At 41.3% G+C, this 24,827-nt stretch overlaps 1 protein-coding gene across 1 annotated transcript in view; it reads right to left on the bottom strand.

Moving 5' to 3' along the window:
* LOC115218488 (M protein, serotype 5) overlaps nucleotides 1–24,827 on the bottom strand; it is a 55,097-nt gene that overhangs the window by 2,120 nt on the left and 28,150 nt on the right. Inside the window, exons 14-22 of the mRNA XM_029788338.2 lie at nucleotides 24,684–24,774; nucleotides 16,605–16,703; nucleotides 15,896–15,967; nucleotides 14,746–14,820; nucleotides 12,162–12,310; nucleotides 11,172–11,364; nucleotides 10,414–10,550; nucleotides 8,698–8,836; nucleotides 6,884–6,979 (exon numbers count right to left, since the gene is read on the bottom strand). Coding sequence (XP_029644198.1) covers nucleotides 6,884–6,979; nucleotides 8,698–8,836; nucleotides 10,414–10,550; nucleotides 11,172–11,364; nucleotides 12,162–12,310; nucleotides 14,746–14,820; nucleotides 15,896–15,967; nucleotides 16,605–16,703; nucleotides 24,684–24,774 — 1,051 coding nt within the window. The remainder of the gene's footprint in view (nucleotides 1–6,883; nucleotides 6,980–8,697; nucleotides 8,837–10,413; nucleotides 10,551–11,171; nucleotides 11,365–12,161; nucleotides 12,311–14,745; nucleotides 14,821–15,895; nucleotides 15,968–16,604; nucleotides 16,704–24,683; nucleotides 24,775–24,827) is intronic.

Here is a 24,827-nt window from a genome sequence, read left to right on the forward strand (position 1 = left end):
GGCGGTGACGATGACAATGATGCAGTACCAGGCAGTGGCTCTCATGGCTTCTGATCTTAACTGTTTGGAAGTGTTATCATCCACATTGTTTTGTCTTGATATAAAAGACAGCTACAGCCAATATTCTGCTCAATACCACAGATTTGCTTGTCAGTTGTTTGACCTTAACCAGTTGACCATGTCCCTTAGTGGCTGACGATATGTGCATCTCTGATCATGAGCAGAAGTAGTGGGGGAGTATCATAGCCATGTGTTGAAAGGAATTTTTAGAGGTTTGGATAATTCACCTTTGGAAACACAGGTGGTTCGTTCAACATCCTTAAACAATCCTTATTCAGGGACCTTTTGAGCGGGATGGGCTACTTGACCTGAAGAAAATTGTAACTGAGCCCCACCTGCAAGGTCATGCACTGTTAATCTTGATATGAGATCACTATGTTGTGATGCATGTGCCTGGTGTACCCTTATCAGGCGGGTAGTCATGATGGGTATACTGGTTTCATATATTTTACCCCAGTGTCACTTTGATGGCATACACTGCTCACTCACTCAATAATAATAACAACAACAATAATAATAACAATAAATGAATGGAACCTTTCAGACATTTACTTTTTACTATTTGCCTGTTTTACATTCTGATTATTCTATGCTGCAATCAAATCCAATCATTTTAATATATTGGAGCAAGTTTTTGCACACCTGCAAGGCCTTTACTACTGCACAGTAGACTTAATTTGTAGCTTAATTCAACACTATTTAGCCCTTGGGTGCCTTCAGTGGTATCCACTCTATTTCAGATATTTTGGGGCCATGTCTCTGGTATAAGAAAAAAAAACTATTTTCTCTTCCATCCACTGGCCTTTGAAACACTGAAAAGGGTCATGATTGCTGCCATTACTAATCTAAGTCATAAATAAAAAAGGAAAAAGAAAACACAGGTGCAGACATGGCTGTGTGATAGGAAGTTTGCTCCCCAACCATATGGTTCTGGGTTCAGTCCTATTGCATGGCAACTTGGTCAAGTGTCTTCAACTATAACCTCAGGTCTTCTACTATAGCCTTGTGAATGTATCTGGTAGACAGAAACTATATGGAAGCATCTTGTATATATATCTTGTGTGTGTGTATGTGTGTGTGTGTATATATATATATATATATATATATATATATATATATATATCATCATCATCATCATCATCATCATCATTTAACGTCCGCTTTCCATGCTAGCATGGGTTGGACGGTTCAACTGGGGTCTGGGGAGCCCGAAGGCTGCACCAGGCCAGTCAGATCTGGCAGTGTTTCTACAGCTGGATGCCCTTCCTAACGCCAACCACTCCGAGAGTGTAGTGGGTGATTTTATGTGCCACCGACACAGGTGCCAGACGAGGCTGGCGAACGGCCACGCTTGGATGGTGTTTTTATGTGCCACCGACACAGGTGCCAGATGAGGCTGGCGAACGACCACGCTCGGATGGTGTTTTTATGTGCCACCGACACAGGTGCCAGATGAGGCTGGCGAACGGCCACGCTCGGATGGTGTTTTTATGTGCCACCGACACAGGTGCCAGACAAGGCTAGCAGACGACCACGCTCGGATGGTGTTTTTTATGTGCCACCGACACAGGAGCCAGATGAGGCTGGCGATCGGCCACGATCGGATGGTGATTGTTACGTGCCCACAGCATGGAGGCCAGTCGGTGCGGCACTGGTTACGGCCACGTTCGGATGGTTTTCTCGTGTGCCACCGGCACTGGTACCACAAAGATACAAATTCCATTGATGTTCATCTAGTTTGATTTTGCTTGATTTTTTGATTTTTTGATTTGATTTGATTCGATTTTCACTTGCCTCAACAGGTCTTCACAAGTGTCACAAGAAGGAAGGTATGCACAGGTGGACTGACTACGTCCCAGGTAGGGGCCACGGGTTATGGCCTGACTAGTCTTGCCGGATCTTCTCACGCACAGCATACTTCCATAGGTCTCGGTCTCTGGTCATTTCCTTGGTGAGACCTAAAGTTCGAAGGTCGTGCTTCACCACTTCGTCCCAGGTTTTCCTGGGTCTACCTCTTCCACAGGTTCCCTCAACTGCTAGGGTGTAGCACTTTTGCACACAACTATCTTCAGCCATTCTCGTCATATGACCATACCAGCGCAGCCGTCTCTCTTGCACACCACAACTGACGCTTCTTAGGTTCAACTTTTCTCTCAAGGTACTTACACTCTGACGATTATGAACACTGACATTACACATCCATCGGAGCATACTGGCTTCATTTCTTGCGAGCTTATGCATATCCTCAGCAGTCACGGCCCATGTTTCACTACCATGTAGCATGGCTGTACGTACACATGCATCATACAGTCTACCTTTTACTCTGAGCGAGAGGCCTTTTGTCACCAGCAGGGGTAAGAGCTCTCTAAACTTTGCCCAGGCTATTCTTACTCTAGCAGTTACACTTTCAGCACACCCACCCCCACTACTAACTTGGTCTCCTAGGTAGCGGAAGCTATCAACTACTTCTAGTTTGTCTCCCTGGAACGTGGTAGAAGTTGGTCTCTGCACGTTTCCAGAGTTTATTTCTCCTGAGCATCTGCCACATACGAAAACTATCTTCCCAGTTAGCCTACCTTTGACATTGCTGCACCTCTTATGTGTCCATAGCTTACACTTGGTGCACCTTATAGAGTTTCTACCTACACCTTTTTTACAGATCGAGCAGGGCCATCTACCTGAAGTCGTTTGTGGTTGGTCCACCTTCCTACTTATTAGGACTTTGGTTTTGGCTAGGTTGATTCTAAGGCCCTTCGATTCTAATCCTTGTTTCCACACCTGAAACTTCTCCTCCAGTTCTGATAGTGACTCAGCAATTAGAGCAAGGTCATCAGCATAGAGGAACTCCCAGGGGCATCCTGTCTTGAATTCTTCCGTTATTGCCTGGAGGACTATGATAAATAAGAGGGGGCTGAGGACTGAACCTTGGTGGACCCCAACCTCTACCCGGAATTCTTCACTGTACTCGTTGCCTACCCTCACCTTACTAGCAGCGTCTCTGTACATGGCTCGCACAGCTCTCACTAACCATTCATCTATCCCTAGTTTTCTCATTGACCACCAGATAAGGGATCGGGGGACCCTGTCAAAGGCTTTCTCCATGTCAACAAAAGCCAGGTACAAGGGCTTACCTTTGGCTAGGTATTTCTCCTGCAGCTGTCTTACCAGGAATATAGCATCAGTAGTACTTTTCCCTGGCACGAACCCAAACTGCATATCATCTAAGCGAACTCTCTCTCTAATTAATTGGGCTATAACCCTCTCCGTAACCTTCATTACCTGATCCAACAGCTTGATGCCCCTGTAGTTATTTGTATCTAGGGCGTCACCTTTACCTTTGTAGCAGTTGACTATTATGCTGCTACACCAGTCATTGGGTATGACTCCTTCGTGTATCACCTGGTTAACTATACGGGTGACTATGCTATAGCCGACACTACCAGATATTTTGAGCGTCTCTGCAGTAATTCCTGATGGGCCTGGGGCTTTCCCTGTCTTCATGCTTCTAATTGCCTTAGCTACCACGGAAATATCAACTCGGATAGCTGGTCCCTCTGTTGGGTCAACATTCGGCAGACTCTCTTTATCCCATTCATTTTCCTCATTCAGCAACCTTTCATAGTGGCGTCTCCAAGCCTCTCTCTTTGCGTCCTCATTTAGTGCAAGTGAACCGTCATCCTTGCGTACACATTCTCTCCTACCACATCACGATTCTCTCTCACACACTGTCTTGCAACACGAAATACCTCAAGTCTTTCATCCTCACGGCGCAGGACATTGGCAAATTTTCTCTTATCTGCTTCCCCTCTGGCTAGATAGACCTGTCTCCTAGCTTCCCTTCTGGCAGTCTGATACACTTCCCTGCTACCCCCGTTCTTCCAAGCCTGTTTCTTTTGTCTAATAGCCCAGTCAACAATATTGTTCCACCACCACGTTATTTTGGGTCTTAAAGGGACTTTGCACCAGCCACAGATCTGGTCAGTGGATTTCAGCAGGTTGTCCTTCAGAAGCATCCAGTTGTCTTCTACCCCATGCATAGCTATACCCTCTTCCATTTCGTCAAAGGCTTCAAGTAACATGTCTCTAAATCTCTGTCCATTCGCAGGGTCTTTAAGCTTCCAGACCCTTCTTCTCCATGTTGGTCGTCTTCTAGTCGCCCTCTTATTCCTGATCCTAAAGTCACTAACTACCAGTCTATGTTGTGGGGTGCATTCTTCGCCTGGGAAGGTTTTGGCATTTATAAGCAGCCATCTTTCCCTTTTTCTGGCAAGGATGTAGTCGATTTGGCTAGTATGCCGGCCCGATCGGTAGGTGACCAGGTGGTTTGTTGGTTTCCTGAAGTTAGTGTTGCAGACCATAAGACTATTCGCATCGCAGAACTCCAGCAGCCTGGTTCCCTCCTCGTTGCGGGAACCATAACCATAGCCTCCATGTACGCCATGGAAGCCCCCAGCATGTCGTCCAACATGCCCATTGAAATCACCAGCCACAAATGGTTCGTCAATGAGGTGGTCTGCAGTAGGGTGTCATAGAAACTGTCTTTCTGTCCATTGGGTAGCCCTGGCTGAGGGGCATAGGCCGATATAATGGTTGCTAATCTATTATGAAGCACTATTCTAATCTTAAGTATTCTGTCACTTACTCTGATTACCTCAATTACTCTATCTACCCATTTCTCAGCAATAAGTATACCCACGCCACCAACCCCGTCAGTGTTCCCTGCCCAGAAAATCTTGTACCTGTGTTCCTTGCCTGTGAGGAACCTAGCAGATCCTCCTCTCCACCTTATTTCTTGCATGCAACATACATCAACACGTCTCCGTTCAAGCATCTCAACTATCTCGCCAGACCTACCTTTCAGTGGGCCAACGTTGAGGGTGCCCACCCTGAGGGTGTGGAAGGTATGGGCCCGAGAGGCCCAGGGACGGGGAGCAGTGGCGTCATGTACCTGAAAAGAAGAAGAAAGCTCGCATTTGGCAGAATTCATAAGCAAAGCAATGAACTTAAGTTCAACCTGTTACACTACACTATCATGTTTTTGCGCCGTATGGTCACCACCATATATAGAAGGGGTGGTATTGGCTTAAGGCCTTTAGGTGTTCACGGAAGAAAAGCAAAGGAAGACAAGGTGAGATAAGGACTTCTGGTACAGGTGGTGGGGGTGGGAGGGCGGGCGCACCGCGCACTGGGAGTAAGATGAGATTTAGGCGGCAGAAAGAAAGACAAGATTTGAGATGGAATGCTTTGCGGTCGTGTGCATAAGTTTCTATGAGTGGAAGTTGGGAAGGATGGGTCAGAGAATTAAGCGACAGAAAGACCAGATTTGAGACGAGATGTTTTTGCGGTCGTGTGAATAAGTTTTTGTGAGTGAAAGTTTATATGCTTCAGCTAGCATTTGAGACGAAAGACAACGATAACGCTAATATATGGGGAAACAATAATAATAATAAGGCTTGATGGTGATAATAATGCTTGCAAAAACAATGAAAAGAGGAACAGGTCAGGAACTTAAATATGACTTAGCTGATATTTTTCATCCTGCGGTTCGTGATTCGTGTGTTACAGCCATATATATATATATGAAGGCACATGGCTCAGTGGTTAGAGCATCGATCTTACGATCGTGAGGTTGTGAGTTCGAATCCCTGACTGGGCTGCGTGTTGTGTTCTTGAGCAAAACACTTTATTTCATGTGGCTCCAGTTCACTCAGCTGTAGAACTGAGTTGCGACATCACTGCTACCAAGCTGTATTGTGTTTTGCCTTTCCCTTGGATAACATCGGTGGTGTGGGGAGGGGACGCTGGTATGCATGGGCGACTGCTGGTCTTCCATAAACAACCTTGCCCAGACTTGTGCCTTGGAGAGTAACTTTCTAGGTGCAATCCCATGATTATTCATGACCGAAGTGAGTCTTCAATATATATATATATATATATATATATATATACAGACACCCACAGATAGATATATATACATACATACATGCATTCATACATACACACACACATATATCATCATCATCATCATTTAATGTCCACCTTCCATGTAGGTATGGACTGGATGGTTTGACAGGAGCTGGCCAGTTAGAAGACTGCACCAGGCTACTGAGTCTGTTTTGGCAAGGTTTTTACAGCTGGATGCCCTTCCTAACACCAACCACCCCACAGAAAAGACTGAGTGCTTTATACATGGCACCTGCACAGGCAAGGGCAGGCAGGCAGACAAACAGATAGGTATGTATGTATATATCTATATGTGAGTGTCCTTACATTTGTGTTTGTCTCCCACCACCACTTGAAACCAGTGCTGGTTGGTTTATATCCCTGTAACTTAGCGGTTCAGCAAACAAGACCAACAGAATAAGTACCAGGCTTTAAAAAATGTACTGGAGTTCATTCATTTGACTAAAACTCATAGAGGCAGCAGCGATGACAATGACAATGTTCGTAGTGGTGTTGGTGGTGTTGATAGTAGTGATGGTGGTGGTGGTGGTAGTGGTGTTAGCGGTGGTGTTGATAGTTGTGGCGTTGGTAGTGGTGATGGTCATGTTGGTAGTGGTGGTGTTGGTAGTGATGGTGGTGGTATTGGCAGTGGTGATGGTGATGGTGGTAGTGGTGTGGGTAGTGTTGGTGTTGGTAGTGGTGGTGTTGGCAGTGGTGATGGTGGTAGTGGTGGTGTTGGTAGTGGTGTTGGTAGTGGTGGTGTTGGTAGTGGTGATGATGATGATGAAAATATATTCAATTGAAACAGTGATGGCGGTCTCTAAGTATTTTTCCTATTTCTTTCATCCCAAAGATCCTTTCCTCAACATTTACACCTTACCTTTCGTTCTGATTCCATGGCTTTGTTTTGAGCTTCTCTCAGATGACTTTCCATTCTTTGTATTTTGGCAGTGTAATCTTTCAAAACCTGTCCACTCTAAATCGTGAGAGAAGGAAGAAAGAGAAAAACAATAAGTATACAGGCATAGGTGCAGCTGTGTGGTATGAAGCTTGCTTCTCAACCACATCATTTCAGGTTCAGTCCCACCATGTGGCACATGGACAAGTGTCTTCTATTACAGTCCCGGGACAACTAAAAAGCCTTACGAGTGGATTTGGTAGATGGAAACTGAAAGAAGCCCGTCCTATATATATCTATATATAAATACATATACATCTGTGTCTGTGCGTCTTTGTCTCTGTGTTTGTCCCCCACCACTGCTTGACAACTGGTGTTGGTGTGTTTAGATCCCCATGACTTAGCAGTTTGGCAAAAGAGACTAAAAATTCAAGACGGTGCCCCAGCATGGCCACAGTCTAATGACTGAAACAACTAGAAGATAAAAGATAAAAGACATAAAATTATCAGGTGTGAGAGAAGCATAACAATGTAACTAAATATCATCACCAAATATATCAAACAAAGCAAGCATTGTAGGTGCAGGAGTGGCTGTGTGGTAAGTAGCTTGCTTACCAACCACATGGTTCTGGGTTCAGTCCCACTGCGTGGCACCTTGGACAAGTGTCTTCTACTATAGCCTCAGGCTGACCAAAGCCTTGTGGGTGGATTTGGTAGACAGAAACTGAAAGAAGCCCGTCGTATATATGTATGTGTGTGACTGTCTGTTTGCCACACCAACATCGCTTGACAACTGATGCTGGTGTGTTTACGTCCCCATAACTTAGCGGTTCAGCAAAAGAGACTGATAGAATAAGTACTAGGCTTACAAAGAATAAGTCCTGGAGTCGATTTGCTCAACTAAAGGCAGTGATCCAGCATGGCTGCAGTCAAATGACTGAAACAAGTAGAAGAGTAAAGAGTATAGATGTATTTAGGGAGCAATTTCCGTGGGAAGCTGCAGTGAGACAGACTCATCCACACCTAATTAGAATGGAAAATATCATCATCATATAACGTCCGTTTTCCATGCTGGCATGGGTTGGACGGTTTGACTGAGGTCTGGAGAGCCAGTAGCTGCACGAGGCTCTGATCTGATCTGGCAATGTTCCTACAGCTCGATGGCCTTCCTAATGATAAACACTCCGAGTGTGTAGTGAGTGCTTTTTACAAGTCACCAGCACAGGAGCCAGTCAAGGAGTACTGGCATCAGCCACGTTTGAATGGTGCTTTTTACGTGACACTGGCACAGGAGCCAGCCAGTGGGTACTGGCATCGGCTATGTTCAAATGATGCTTTTTACGTACTACCAGCACCAAAGCCTTGTGAGTGAATGTGGTAGATGGAAATTGAAAGAAACCCTTCATATATATGTATCTGTGTGAGTGTGTATATGTGTCTTTGTGTTTGACACCATTTGACAACTGGTATTGGTGCGTTTATGTCCCCATAACTTAGCAGCTTGGTGAAAGAGACCAACAGAGTAAGTACCAGGGGATCATCATTTCATTCAATTAAAATCCTTCAAGGTGGTGCCCCAGCATGGCCAGAATCTAATGGCTGAAACAAGTAAAAAGACACAAGACAATGCAATGATGGAATATGAACCCAAAACTTTTCAGCTGAAGAACCGAAACCTTACTCATTTAGACCAATATTTCTTCACCTTTTGTAGTTCTGTGTCCCCTTTTATTGAACGGTGTTATACAAACGTCCCCCAGAAAGATCAAAAGACATTTTTGCTGGTTCTTGCTTACCTCTGTCATCTTTACTTGACATTCTTGCAAAGAAGATTTCAGTTCAGAGTTGCGAGTTTTGTAACGTTTCAGCTCAGATCGAATTTGTGCTATTTTCTCATCATATTTCTTTGAAATCGTACTGCATTCTTCTTTCCATCTGCCAAATGGACAATACACAGAACAAATGAAATATTATTTTAGAATAGCAAAGTAGTAGTAAACAGTCAGGAAACACTAAATCTGCAGATGGTATTAAGTTGATTGGTTGACTACTTGTACACTCATGGGTCTACTAGGTCAGAGCTGACCTTGGGCTAAACAACAACTGTAGATGTCTTCACTGGAAATGACTGAATATAGTGGCAGCAACAGGCTACATGGAGCTGGATTAAAGTTGACCTGGGGCTAAATAACAACATCTGAATACAATGCTTTTACATTATTTCACTGATTGAAAGGCAGCGAGCTGGCAGAAATGTTAGCACGCCAGGCGAAATGCTTAGCAGTATTTCATCTGTCTTTATGTTCTGAGTTCAAATTCTGCCAAAGTCGACTTTGCCTTCCATCCTTTCAGGGTCGATAAATTAAGTACCAGTTGCATACTGGGGCTGATCTAATCAACTGGCCCCCTCCCCAAAAATTTCGGGCCATGTGTCTAAAGTAGAAAAGATCATTTTCTTGTTTGAGCTCCTTCTCTAAACAAACATGACTAGCAAATATGAACATTGATGGACATTGGGGAAATTGATCTTACAGGTGTCACCGTAGAGGTGCATGGCTCAGTGATTAAGCTGTTGGAATTATAATCATAAGATTGTGGTTTCAATTTCTGGACTGGGCAATGCATTGAGCTCTTGAGCAAAGCACTTCATTTCGCACTGCTCCAGTCCATTCAGCTACCAAAAATGATTAACCCTGTGACAGACTAGTGTCCCATCCAGGGGAAAATATATGCACCACAGAAACCGGGAAACTGGCCCTATGAGTCTGTATGACTTGGAAATGATTTTTATCTATATCTATCTTTATCTTGGTTGGCGTTAGAAAGGGCATTCAGCCATAAAATCCTGCCAAAACAAGCAGTGAAGCCTGGTGCAGTCTTCTGCTGGGCCAGCCCTTTTCAAGTCATCCAACCCATGCCAGTATGGAAAATGAATGTTAAATGATGATCATCTTCTTTATCTACGTTTATCCTTGTCATCACTTGTCAATCCTAAAATGAAGATTGATAATTGTTGTCAATTAAAACAGACAAAGACAAACAAAATCATAACTATACTGTTCTGGAAGAACAAAACAAACAATGCTTGCCTGTAGTGTAAAGTTAGAACTCGTGACCAGGTGGTGGTCTGCTGACTAGTATCAGTCCTGGGCAAGACATTACACTGCATCAGGCCATTGGGAAATATTACTTTGCTTGGAAACAGGTGAGTGTTGGTAACAGGTAGGGCATCCAGCCATAGAAAATCGGCCTGTCTGTGCCATGCAAGCATGGAAAAGTGGGCATTAAGATGATGATGATGATGATAATGATGGAGGAAGAGGAGGAGGAGGAGGATTTTCATTTTAAAAAAATATTCTTATTTGGGTAATTTTCACCAAATTTCAGAATTTCAAGCAAGAATTATCAACTGTATTTTGAGGTGATTTTACTCTAAATGAAATTTTTTATATTACATTATTTGAAATTGGGAAAAGCTATAATGGACATAGAAAAACAATAAACAGAGCAACCTTCTGCTAATTATTTTCTGTGAATTGAGAAGCTTCTTTAATTCCACCATAGTGTAATGATTTCCATCTTCGAAACTCTGCAGTTTCAATTCAAAATCTTGTGAGTTGGAAGACATTTCCTCTTTCATAACAGCAATCTATCAAAATATTAAAAAAAAAAATTTTTTTTTTTTTAAATCGCGGCCGCCGCCCCAGCCACCACCACCACCACCCCAGCCACCACCACCACCCCAGTTACCACCACCACCCCAGTTACCACCACCACCACCACCACCACCACCACCACCACCACCACCATGATTCTATGTTAGAAATCTCCCTCCAAAAAAATTCTCCAAAAACCCTGAATTTTAAAGAGACTTCCCTTACCCCCAGTAAGAGAGAATAGTTTCATTCCACCTAACCAAAATCTTCTCAGGGTCACAGCAGAGAGAGGTCATTTGACAAGACACACACACATACACATGTACATAAGATGTGCTTCAGCACAGTTTTCCATCTACTAATCTCATTTTCAAAGCATTGATCAGTACAAGGCACTTGCCCAAGATGCCACACAGTGGGACAGAACCTGCAAAATTATGCAGTTGTAAAACAAAACTATCAGCTACACAGCCATGTCTACATACACATATACATGTAGCTATTTCAATCGCTTTCCTCACTAAAGCTCCTGGACAAAGGCATGTATGCCACACAATTTCATTTTTGCCAGGTCTTCTCCAATCAAAAATCACATTTTGAAGCTTTGTACTCACCCTCTTACGCATGTTGCGCTGTATCTCATCCCGTTCGTTGTTTGCCTGTAAGATATTCGCTTTTAGTTCGTTAATTTCTTGGATCAGCTGAAGTTTACTTTCTGAGAGTCGGCTGTTGTCACCGTTCAGTGAAGACACTTGTTCTTTTAGTTTCTCATTTTCTTTCATTAAAAGGTCTATTTTCTGGTTCAAACTGAAACACAAACACAAGCCGCAATTTCAATTATCTTTCTGTGAGTGAAATTAGTTGATCACACATGTACCTACCTATACTTACTATACTGCAAAATCAATCACACACACACACACATTATATCGATGCATACAGAATAGTTTCAGTCAATGTAAATAACCCCAGTACAAAACTGGTATTTGTTTTATAAACTTTGGAAGGTCCAAATGCAAATTCAGGAACTTGTATTTGCTATACTGTGAAATCAAGTGCATACATTATGCATATACAAGCATGGCTGTGTGATAAGAAGCTTGTTTCCCAATCACATGGTTTTCTGGGTTCAGTCCCACTGCATGGCACGTTAGGCAAGTGTCTTCTGCTATAGTTCTGGGCCGACCAAAGCCTTGTGAGTGGATTTGGTAGGTAGAAACTGAAAGAAACCTGTTGCGCGTGCATGTGCGTGTGTGTCTGTCTGTCCAGCTCACCCATGCAAGAATGGAAAAGTAGACATAAGAACAATGATGATGAGTTTATACATGACAATGCTATTCAATATGTCCTTCCTTTCTCAAAATGGCAGAGTGTGATTTGGGCAAAATTTGGCAGCTATTTCTACCAAATCAAACAACTACATAGGGGCTCCCCTCATTGCCTTGAAGTTCTCACACAGGAATTCTTTCATTAGCTTGAATTTTCTTGACAGAAGAAATTAAACAGCTTACTTAATTCTACATTGGATTGCCTTTCGAACAAATTTAACTTTAAAAAGAAAAGGAAGAAATAAAAAGAAACATAAATAAACAAACAAGTCTTACTTTTTCTTATCACGTTCCTGCTGATGTTCAAATTTGTCAAGCTTCCTCTCAGTGGCATCTTTAGATTTTAATGCTTCTGTTAAACGCTGCGTTAGCTTTTCTTTGACTTCATTGAATGATTTGGTCTCCTCTACAAAGTTTTGACGGACCTGGTGTGAGATTGATGGTATTCTATGTCAAACAGATAACATATGATGGCAACAATATGCAGCACTAACCCTTTCATTACCAAACCAGCTGAAACCGGCTCTGGCTCGGTAGTACAAGTGTCTTGTTTTCATAAGTTTTGAATTAAAATCTTCCACCAAATCTTAGTCACAATTTATGTTCCTAACACTAGCTGAATGATAACTAAGTTATTTTACTAAACTCTTTGTTATATTTAAAATAATTGAAAGAAACACAGAACATCTCAACAGAAATATGGTAACAAAAGGGTAAAACAGATGAGTGTGTCATCTATATGGTTGCCCTGCCTGCTAGAAATAGTGGCCAACTCTCCCTTAAATCACATCATATGAATATCATTAAAAAAAAATGGCAAGATACATGTTGGACAGGAGCCCCTGACATATAAAAGGATGGAATGGTCATGAACGGAGTGCTTTTGATCAAGGTTGAGCTGAACCTAAACAACAACATGAAATACTTTAGATAACGTCACACAATATGAGATAACAATATACAGAGGTGATGGTCACCTTGGTCCAAGACATACTATCTATAATAATAAATGCAAAATTCTGTCTGTCCATCCAGGACCCCAGTATCTCAGTTTACATTTTCTCTACATAGACATATTACACCCTTTTTGGATCCAGGACCATTGGGATCAGGTCTGAGTAAAGATTTGTTATATGCTAACAGTTGAAAATTCAAATTTTTTTAAAAATCCAAAAATTTGTGAACTTACAAGTTTTTCATTTAAACCCAGCCTTCCTCTTCCTCTACTTTCTTTCATATTCATCTCTCTCATTTCTCTCACCAAAAGCACTTTCACCCTTCCTCAGCAGACAACCACCCATTTCATTTCAAAACATCCATAATGGCTCTTGCTCAATTAGAACTAAGCAGGGACTCAACAACAATACTACAGAGATCTCTGAAGAAAACAACAATGACAATATATGATGTAAGATGACAAGACTTACTATCCAAACTTAAATTTACTCCTATAGGTGGAAGACTATGAGACCAAGGAAATTACTCCCTCAACATCATACAAAACCTCCTTGCAGGCAGCTTAGCCTTAGCCAGACCAAGCACAATTACAGGTTAATACAATCACTGTTTACCCAAAATGAGATTATTTCTCACTTGCATATCATCATTGCAGCTCATCATAACTCAGTTAACATTACAAAACACAGCTATGCTTGAAATGTAAAGTGATAAGTAATATGACTCTACCATTAGTCATTTCACCACATGGAATGTCAGTATCTGATGTCACTGAATTCTCAAATTCTACAGGCTGCTTGCTGATGACCCCATGCCAACAGACTGTTTCCTCTACCACATGAAAGGGTATATAAAATTATCTCAAATGATCTGATCTTGCTGCTTTATCAAATTATTCACATGATCTGAATTGACTAATGAGGGCCACATATTCTCAACTAGAAGCCACTTTTAAGTTCTTTTCACTCTGCAGAGTTGAATCAGCCTGTTATCATTTTGACACCTATTTTCCATGCTTGAGGGGTTCAATGAAACTTTATGGAGGCAGATTTTCTATGGCTGGTACAGCAAAGAGGAGGGCCATAAATTCCATTACTGAAGCTGCAGTAAAGGTAACTAGGTGGGTTTGGGAAAAGAAGGCAGACCACTGGTTTGATGCTACTGGGATGCAATCTGGGGTTTCATCAACCCTAGTTAGGTCAAATAAGCAACAGGGTATGATGTTGAAAGATCCCTAAGCCTCCTGAGACCCCTACTATCCCCACAAAAAAATATCACTGATGATGCATCCCAGAACATCTGCAAGCAGTATCTTGGAACTATAAATGTGCGTGTGTGTGTGTGTGTGTGTGTGTGTATGTATCATTTAATATGCAGAGTATTTAAATATGAACTGCTAATAATTTCATGCTGTGGAAACACAATTTGGTTTATATATCACACCTTGAGTCTTGAAGCAATCCTTCAGGCTTGAATGCATTTGGCTGGTTAGCTGGTCCACGTCTATTTGAGCCTTATACACAACATTCTTACAGTACATCTATCTTAAGCGGGATGTACAGCTTACTGTATGTATATATATATATATATATATATGTGTGTGTGTGTGTGCATGTATGTATATATATAGTCAGTAGATTATATATCCAAAAAAAGAAGCACACTCTGAATGTTAGAGCAGTAATGCATTTATAGGAAATTAATTATATGGCCAGTCATAGAGTGATGAATGGTTTCGCATCCATAAAGCGCTTAGCCTCATAGACAGCTTGTTGGACTCTAATGGCCACAGGCATATATCCATTAGAGTGATTTATGGATGTGAAACCACTGGTCACTCTATGACCAGCCATATAATTAACTTCCTATATATATATGAGAAATCAGACTACAAATAACTTACATTTTGCAATTCTGACTCAACATTTTTTTTATCTCTCAGACATCTTTCCATATTGACTTCCCTCTCAGAACGTTCCTAGAAAAACAAAATAAATAAGTATATAATAAATATAATGTAAATGAAAAACATAATACTTATTCTAAACAATTTGTGCAAGGACACAAATCTGAAAAGGAAGACTATTTTTGAATGAGTTTGCAAACCATAGAAGGCACTGCCCTGCATAAAACATTTGATTTCAAACACATTCGAATTAAATCTGAGATTTTGCCCATACAGACAACCATATTTGGAGGTATATATGCTGCACCTTTTCTTCCCCAAAAATAGTGTCTCAAAAAAAAATCACCCCTGGGTCTTAAATGCAAAGTTGGGCTGACAATAAATGCTTTAGTGTCCTAAAACACACACACACACACACAATGGTGGGCTTTTTTTTGGTTTCCATCTACTAAAACCACTCACAAGGCTTTGGTTGGTCCAAAGCTAAAATAAAAGACACTTACCCAAGTTGCTGTGCAGTGGCACTGAACCAGGACCCTAGTGATTGAAAAGCACGCTTTTTAACCCATACAGCCATGTCTGTACCTACTCTTATACGTACCTGAGTAATGAGATGGTATCTGTTATATGTATTTATACAGATTTCTGGACTATTGAGAATCGAACTTATATATTAGTCACTTGGATTTCTCTTTGAGACCAAGTAAACACTTTATAAGGTTATTGTTTACATATGTATTTAGTTTATATAAAAATGAACAAATGAGGAAACTTCTACATAGTGGCTTGATGTGCTAGATACAGCAGCTAAATCACCTTCAAATCACACTCTTCCATCTTACAGAAGGATATGATGGATAAAGTGGCCCAAGTCCTCTGTACATAAGAAAAAAAAGCAAAAAAAAAATAAAAAGATGGAAGGTCATGGATAGAATGTTAAAGGATAACCTAAAGTTAACCAGCAACAAAATATGAAATATGAAAATAAGTAAAATAATAATATAAAAATAGGGGGAAAAAAGTGAAAAGAGCCCAACCAAAAATTGAAACCATATCAGAGAGAGTCACCCATAGAGAATTTATATCAGTTCTATAGCAATGATGAAGACATATTTAAATTTCAAACTGTGACACATTTACTACTTACCATTTCTAGGAAGTGGACTTTTTCATTCAGTTTTACAATCCTGACATTGAGAAGAGATTTCACATCATCTACCTGGAATATAGTAAGAGTTTGGAAAGAAAACATTTCATCATATAATAATAATAATAACAACAACCTCCCTTTCCCCATAAATTCCAGGCCTTGTGCCTATAGTAGAAAGAATTATTATTATTATTATTAAGGTAGTGAGATGGTGGATTCATTAGCACACTGGACACAATGCCTTGCTGCATTTCAGCTATCTTTACATTCTGAAATAAGAAATTCACAAGCCCCACTGTCCACAAATTCCATGTCTTACGCTTATAACAGAAAGGATTAATATCATTATTATTATTACCCAACATGCAGTGTTATAAAGAGGTACCCTACTATAATTTCTTTCTCACACTTTCTGCAACAAACATCTGATCAGTCATTCATTCATTCACTCCCTCAATCAATCAATCAATAAACACAGTAATATTTTACAATAAAACACTAAGTAATATGGAAATACCGAAATTCAAAGAACCAACACATCAACAACAACTAAAATTTTCATGGAAATAAAAGAAAAAAACCAATAAGTAACAAAAGAAACATAGAAATAATGAAATTCAAAGAAATATAGATTACTTTTTTTTAAATTTTGTTGGGAATTTTTGCTGTTGTTGTTGTTGTTTATTTTTGTTTGTTTGTTTTTTACCTCTTTTCTGGTTGCTTTGCCAACATCATCCATCAAGTCATCAACGACTTTCTGTAAATGGTTAATCTGTTCTTGTCTTTGAGCGGAAACTTCTTTGGCCTTCGGTAAAGAAATAGGAATATTTAACAAACAGAAACAAATCAGCAGTGAAGATGTAAGGATTTAAGGACAAAAGAAGATTAGTCACAAAGAAATATTTACAAAATCTTGTAACTATCACACAATGTCAAGAAGAAGGGGGTGCAAACACACACACACACACACACACATAAGTGTATGTATGCATATATATTTTTTTTTTTATCTATGTGCCATTTTCAAGCCTAGCCAGGCTTATGGGCCCGGTTTCTCGATTTCTGTGGGGTATGTGTCCTCCCCCCAACCAGCTGGATGGGACGCCAGTCCATCGCAGCATTACTCAAGGAACAGGAAGAAAGAGTGAGAGAAAGTTGGGGCAACATAGTACAACAGGGGTTGCCACCACCCCCTGCCAGAGCCTCATGGTGCTTTTAGGTGTTTTCGCTCAATAAACACACACAACACCCGGTCTGGGAATCGAAACTGCAATTCTTCCTCCGACCATGAGTCCGCTGCCCTAACCACTGGGCCATGCGCCTCCAAATATATATATATATATATATATATATATATATATAGATGAGTGTATTTTTACCTTGTTAACAATTAACACGGAAACAGCAGGTGTCTTACGACTAATAACAGTACAACAAGTTTATATATATATATATATTGTTTCAATGGTGATACTATGTTCAAAAAATCATCTTTTTGTCTGTATTGTACGATACACATTCAGTGCTTCTAAAAAACGAATGTAAGTTTGTTTATATACACATGTGGCTGATATATATATATATATATCAGAACGCCATGTTAGATCGTTAGCTCCTACATGCATTTTTTTTCTCTCCTTGTTTTTTTTCTGTGTATCTTTCTGTCGAAGAGCGTAGGCTCGAAAAGTAAAAGACTTGTTCTATTTCTATTCTTGAGCGCCATATTAATACATTTGTTTGTTTGTACTCCACCTGCCTTCGTCTTTTGTTTATTTTTGTAAACCCTCCTGTTATATATATATATATATATATTTCAGAGACCCCACTTTAGTCATGAATGACCATGGGATTGCACCTAGAAAGTTCCCCTTTGGGGCACAAGTCCAGGCAAGGTTGTTTATGGAAGACCAGCAGTTGCCCATGCATACCAGCTTCGCACCAGTGATGTCTCAACTCATTTCTACAGCTGAGTGAACTGGAGCAATGTGAAATAATGTGTCTTGCTGAAGAACACAACACACAAGACCAGTCTGGGAATTTAACTCACTACTTCATGATTGTGAGCCTGACACTCTAACCATTGAGCCATGTGCCTTATATACAGGGTGTCCCAAAAAAATGCATACACACTTTAGCAGCTGATAACTCATTTGATATTTTTTTTTTCCAGATGAAACCTATAGGATTTAATGATGGCAGTCAGATTAAGCTTTGAACAAAGAAAATTCATTCTAAAATGATACTGGAAGTGTGAAAATGCAGTTGAAGTGCAAAAACAGTTAAAGTATGCATACATTTTTTTGGGAAACCCTGTATATATAAGAAAATTCATTCTAAAATGATACTGGAAGTGTGAAAATGCAGTTGAAGTGCAAAAACAGTTAAAGTATGCATACATTTTTTTGGGAAACCCTGTATATATATACAGGGTTTCCCAAAAAAATGTATGCATACTTTAACTGTTTTTGCACTTCAACTGCATTTTCACACTTCCAGTATCATTTTAGAATGAATTTTCTTTGTTCAAAGCTTAATCTGACTGCCATCATTAAATCCTATAGGTTTCATCTGGAAAGAAAAAATATCAAATGAGTTATCAGCTGCTAAAGTGTGTATACATTTTTTTGGGACACCCTGTATATATATATATATATACCTGTCATTCATATTCATATTTTTAGGCGTCGATCGTAACCCTAATCCCGTTTCTCTATTATCTATATCGCCATATTGTCAACATGGCTTCCTGTCTTTTTCAATTCCTTCTTTGCTTTCAGGGCCTTCCCGTGTTATTCCATTCCCCAGAATTCCTTACAAAATACTCTCTCTCTCCCTCTCATTTAAATTATGTTCTACTCAATTTCCAAAGTTTCTAGATGGTGTGTAATATTCCCTACGAATTATATTCATCCTCGTTGCTCCTTCGAGGCGCCCGCCCTCCCACCCCCTCCACCAATACCGGAAGTTTCTACCTCTGTCTTGACTCCCCCCCACGTATACATCCACTCGCACCCCTATGTCGGTTCTATTTGATCATATAGAGCAAAAACGGTGAAACGTATGCAGCTAGTAGTCTCTCGCCCTCCACCAACACTGGAAGTTTCTAACCCTGTCTTACTTTACTACCCCACAACCGCACCCCTATGTAGGGTTTATTTGATCATATAGCGCAAAAACTGTGAAATGTATGCAGGTTGTAGTCTAGTGTTTCAGTATGAAATCTGCCAAATGCAAGCTTTCTTTTCAGGTACATGACACTGTCCCTCATCCCAGGGTCTCAGAGGCCCACACCTCCCACACCCTCAGAGTTGGCACATTGAAAGGTAGGTCTGGAGAGATTGTAGAGCTGCTTGAACGGAGACGTGTGGATTTATGCTGCATCCAGGAAGTAAGGTGGAGAGGAGGTTCCGCTAGGCTCCTCACCGGCAAGGAACACAGGTACAAGATTTTCTGGGCAGGGAACACTGACGAGGTAGGGGGCGTGGGTATACTTCTTGTGGAGAAATGGGTGGATAAGGTAATTGAGGTAGTCAGAGTAAGTGATAGAGTACTTAAGATTAGATTAGTGCTTCACCATAGGTCAGCTACCATCATCTCGGCATATGCCCCTCAACCAGGGCTACCGGAAGGACAGAAAGACCAATTCTATGACACCCTATTGCAGACTACCTCGTTGACAAATGACAGTGACCTTCTCTTTGTGGCAGGTGATTTCAATGGACATGTTGGACGACATGTCGGGGGCTTCCATGGCATTCATGGAGGCTATGGTTTTGGCTCTCGAAATGAGGAGGGAACCAGGCTGCTGGAGTTCTGCGATGCAAATGACCTTATGGTCTGCAATACCAACTTCAGAAAACCCACCTCTCACCTAGTCACCTACCGTTCTGGCAGACACACTAGTCAGATTGACTACATCCTCGCCAGAAAGAGGGAAAGAGGGCTGCTTATAAATGCCAAAACCTTTCCAGGCGAAGAATGTACTCCTCAACATAGATTAGTAGTTAGCGACATCAGGATCAGAGCTAAATGGTTGCCCAGAAGAAGACCAGCTTGGAGGAGAAGGGTCTGGAAGCTTAAAGATCCTGCAAATGGACAGAGATTTAGAGACATACTACTTGAAGCCTTTGACGAAATAGAAGGGGATATAGCTTCACTTAATGTGGAAGACAACTGGAGATTTCTATGGGACAATCTGCTGAGAGCCACTGACCAGATCTGTGGATAGAGCAAAGTACCATCTCAACCCAGAGTAACGTGGTGGTGGAACAATGTGGTGGACAGGGCTATTAGACAAAAGAAACAGGCTTGGATGGACTGGAAGAACGGTGGTAGCAGGGAATTGTATCAGACAGCCAGAAGGGAAGCTAGGAGACAGGTTTATTTAGCCGGAGGGGAAGCAGATAAGAAAAAATTTGCCAATGTTCTGAGCCGTGAGGATGAAAGACTTGAGGTATTTCGTGTTGCAAGATAGTGTGTGAGAGAGAATCGTGATGTGGTAGGAGAGAAGTGTGTTCGCATGGATGATGGTTCACTTGCACTAAATGAGGATGCAAAGAGAGGGGTTTGGAGATGCCACTATGAAAGGTTGCTGAATAAAGAAAATGAATGGGATAAAGAGAGTCTGCCGAATGTTGACCCAACAGAGGGACCAGCTATCTGAGTTGATAGTTCCGTGGTAGCTAAGGCAATTAGAAGCATGAAGACAGGGAAAGACCCAGGCCCATCAGGAATTACTGCAGAGATGCTCAAAATATCTGGCAGTGTCGGCTATAACCTAGTCACCCGTATAGTCAACCAGGTGATACACGAAGGAATCATACCCAATGACTGGTGTAGCAGCATACTAGTCAACTGCTACAAAGGTAAAGGTGATGCCCTAGATACAAATAATTACAGAGGTATCAAGCTGTTGGATCAGGTAATGAAGGTTACGGAGAGGGTCATAGCCCAACTAATTAGAGAGAGAGTTAGTTTAGATGAGATGCAGTTTGGGTTCGTGCCAGGGAAAACTACCACTGATGCTAAATTCATGGTAAGGCAGCTGCAGGAGAAATACCTAGCCAAAGATAAGCCCCTGTACCTGGCTTTCGTTGACATGGAGAAAGCCTTTGATAGGGTCCCCCGATCCCTTATCTGGTGGTCAATGAGGAAACTAGGGATAGATGAATGGCTGGTGAGGGCTGTGCAAGCCATGTACAGAAATGCCATAAGTAAGGTTAGGGTTGGCAACATGTACACAGAAGAATTCAAAGTAGAGGTTGGGGTCCACCAGGGTTCAGTACTCAACCCCCTCCTATTTATCATAGTCCTCCGGGCAATTACGGAGGAATTCAAGACAGGTTGCCCTGGGAGCTCCTCTATGTTGACGACCTTGCTCTAATTGCTGAGTCACTATCAGAACTGGAGGAGAAGTTCCAGGTGTGGAAGGAGGGTTTAGAATCGAGGGGCCTTAGAGTCAACCTAGCTAAAACCAAAGTACTAATAAGTAGGAAGGTGGACAATCCACAAATGTCTTCAGGAAGATGGCCCTGCTCGATTTGTAGAAAAAGTGTAGGTAGAAACTCTATAAGATGTACCCAGTGTAAGCTATGGACACATAAGAGGTGCAGCAATGTCAAAGGTAGGCTAACTGGGAAGATAGTTTTTGTATGTGGCAGATGCTCGGGAGCATTAACCTCCGAAAATCTGCAGAAAACAACTTCCGTCACTTTCCAGGGGGAAAAACTAGAAGTAGTTGATAGCTTCCATTATCTAAGTGACCAAGTCAGTAGTGGGGGTGGGTGCGCTGAAAGTGTAACTGCTAGAATAAGAATAGCCTGGGCAAAGTTTAGGGAGCTCTTACCTCTGCTGGTGACTAAAGGCCTCTCGCTCAGAGTAAAAGGCAGACTGTATGATGCATGTGTACGAACAGCCATGCTACATGGCAGTGAAACATGGGCCGTGACTGCTGAGGACATGCGTAAGCTCGTGAGGAATGAAGCTAGTATGCTCCAATGGATGTGTAACGTCAGTGTACATACTCGACAGAGCGTTAGTACCTTGAGAGAAATGTTGTACCTAAGAAGCATCAGTTGTGGTGTGCAAGAGAGACGATTGTGCTGGTATGGTCATGTGGCGAGAATGGATGAAGATAGGTGTGTGAGAAAATGCCAATCCCTAGCAGTTGAGGGAACCCGTGGAAGAGGTAGACCCAGGAAAACCTGGGACGAGGTGGTGAAGCACGACCTTCGAACTTTAGGCCTCACTGAGGAAATGACCAGTGACCGAGACCTTTGGAAATATGCTGTACGTGAGAAGACCAGGCAGGACAAGTGAGCCCAGCCCACTTATGCATGCCTTTCCTCCCTTGGACACAAAGACCTGTTGAGGCAAGCGAAGTCGATATAGAACCTCATCCGACGACAGGCACCCATGCCAACCCCCTTTGCTTGCGAAGACATGTTGGAGCAAGCGAAATCGAAATCGAAATGAACCAGCCAGGATCCCTGGTCTGGTGGTACGTAAAAAGCACTATCCGACTCGTGGCCGATGCCAGCGCCGCCTCGACTGGCTTCCGTGCCGGTGGCACGTAAAGTACACCAATCCGACCGTGGCCATTGCCAGCCTCGCCTGGCACCTGTGCAGGTGGCACGTAAAAAGCACCCACTACACTCACAGAGTGGTTGGTGTTAGGAAGGGCATCCAGCTGTAGAAACATTGCCAGATAAGACTGGAGCCTGGTGCAGCCTTCTGGCTTCCCAGATCCCCGGTTGAACCGTCCAACCCATGCTAGCATGGAGAACGGACGTTAAACGATGATGATGATGATGATATACATATATATATATATATATATATATATATATATATCTCTAATGTAGGATAAAATTTTTTTCAAAAAAAAAAATTTTTTTCGAAAAAATTTTATCAATGGCCAGCATATTAAAAAATACCGTTAAAGGTTAAATTTATAAACAATTCATAAATAAGAGGAAATGAAAAAATTTCTAATGCCAAATATGCCGAAAAATTGGACATATTGTCCATTAACCATATAATTTTTTCACAATACGCACGCTACTCGAAAAAAGGTTGACAGAAATTTCTAAAAAATTCCATTATTACCATATCGGACCGATTTCAAAGTTAGCTCATAACAGCCCTGCCTTTGTCAGTGATACATGTGGCAAAAGAAATAAATGAGATACTTACTCATACCCATGGAAGAAGCAAACACTAAGTCAAATCGCACGTGTCTCGAATGGGCTGGAGTATTTCTATTTTGGATGTATTTGGGGTACTTAATTGTGCTCATGACTTAGTGTTTTCTTCTTCCATGGGTATGAGTAAGTATCTCATTTATTTCTTTTGCCACATGTATCACTGACGAAGGGAGGGCTGTTATGAGCTAACCCTGAAATCGGTCCGATATGGTAATAATGGAATTTTTTAGAAATTTCTGTCGACCTTTTTTCGAGTAGCATGTGTATTGTGAAAAAATTATATGGTTAATGGACAATATGTCCAATTTTTCGGCATATTTGGCATTAGAAATTTTTTCGTTTGCCCTTATTTATGAATTGTTTATATATATATATATATATATACACACACTTTACTGTTTACTTGTTTTAGTCATGTACCCCATGTTGGGGTACTGCTTTGTATGGGTTAGTCAAACAAATTAACCCCAGTATTTTACAAGTCTGGTACTTATTCCATCAGTCTTTAGGCTGAACTACTAGGTTACAAGGACATAAACAAACCAACACTGGTTTTCAAGAGGTAGTGGGGAGCCCAAAACACACACACACACACATATATATATATATATATACACAGGCTGCTTTCAGTTTCTGTCCATTACATCCAATCACAAAGCTTTAGTTGACCCAAGGCTGTACTAGAAGACACCTGCACAAAGTGCCACATAGTGGGTCTGAACCCAAAACCATGTGGCTGGGAAGCAAACTTCTCACCATATAACCGCACCTATTGTGTATGTGTGTGTATCATGGCACTTCGTGGGTTACAGCGATGAGGGTTCCAGTTGATCTGATCAGTGGAACAGCCTGCTCATGAAATTAACCTGCAAGTGGCTGAGCACTCCACAGACACATTTAACCTTAACGTAGTTCTCAGGGAGATTTAGCGTGACACAGAATGTGATAAGGCTGGCCCTTTGAAGTACAAGTAGAACAGAAACAAGAAGAAAGAGTGAGAGAAAGTTGCAGTGAAAGAATACAGCAGGGTTTTCCACCTCTCCCTGCCGGAGCCACATGGAGCTTTAGGTGTTTTCGCTCAATAAACACTCACAATGCCTGATCTGGGAATCGAAACTGCGATCCTATGACCATAAATCCGCTGCCCTAACCACTAGGCGATTGCACCACCACATGTATATGTATTTATATATATATATATATACACACACACTCACATACACAAATATATATGTTAAAAAAAATTTATATGCTCTCAAATTAAGTAACACTCATTTTTGTGGCAGTATTGATACTGCCAATAGCAACATTGGGCTAATTTAAAAACTCTTGTGCTTAAATTTACATCTTCCAAAAAGGAAAAAAAGAAACCTTCTTTTATTTTCTTTCCATTCAAATATAATTCAAATCATAAATGATCAAATATACAGAAACAAACTTAATCCTAATTGTATATTTGTCTCAATATTAAGTGACATCACTGCACACACACACACACACACACACACACACACACACACACGTGCATGTGTAGAGACACACTCAATCAATTTTGAAAGATATCTAAAGATATTTTTTACCAGATCTTTATCTAGAATTGCATTTTCCACAATTTGCTGAGCATTTTTCCTGTCTTCCACCATATCCTGCATTTGCTTCTCCAGCGTGGTACTGCATACATCAATGGAATATAAGCATACAGTCAATAAGTTGTCATAGTTCAA

The sequence above is a fragment of the Octopus sinensis genome, linkage group LG13, assembly GCF_006345805.1.
Source record: "Octopus sinensis linkage group LG13, ASM634580v1, whole genome shotgun sequence".
Taxonomy (NCBI): Eukaryota; Metazoa; Mollusca; class Cephalopoda; order Octopoda; family Octopodidae; genus Octopus; species Octopus sinensis.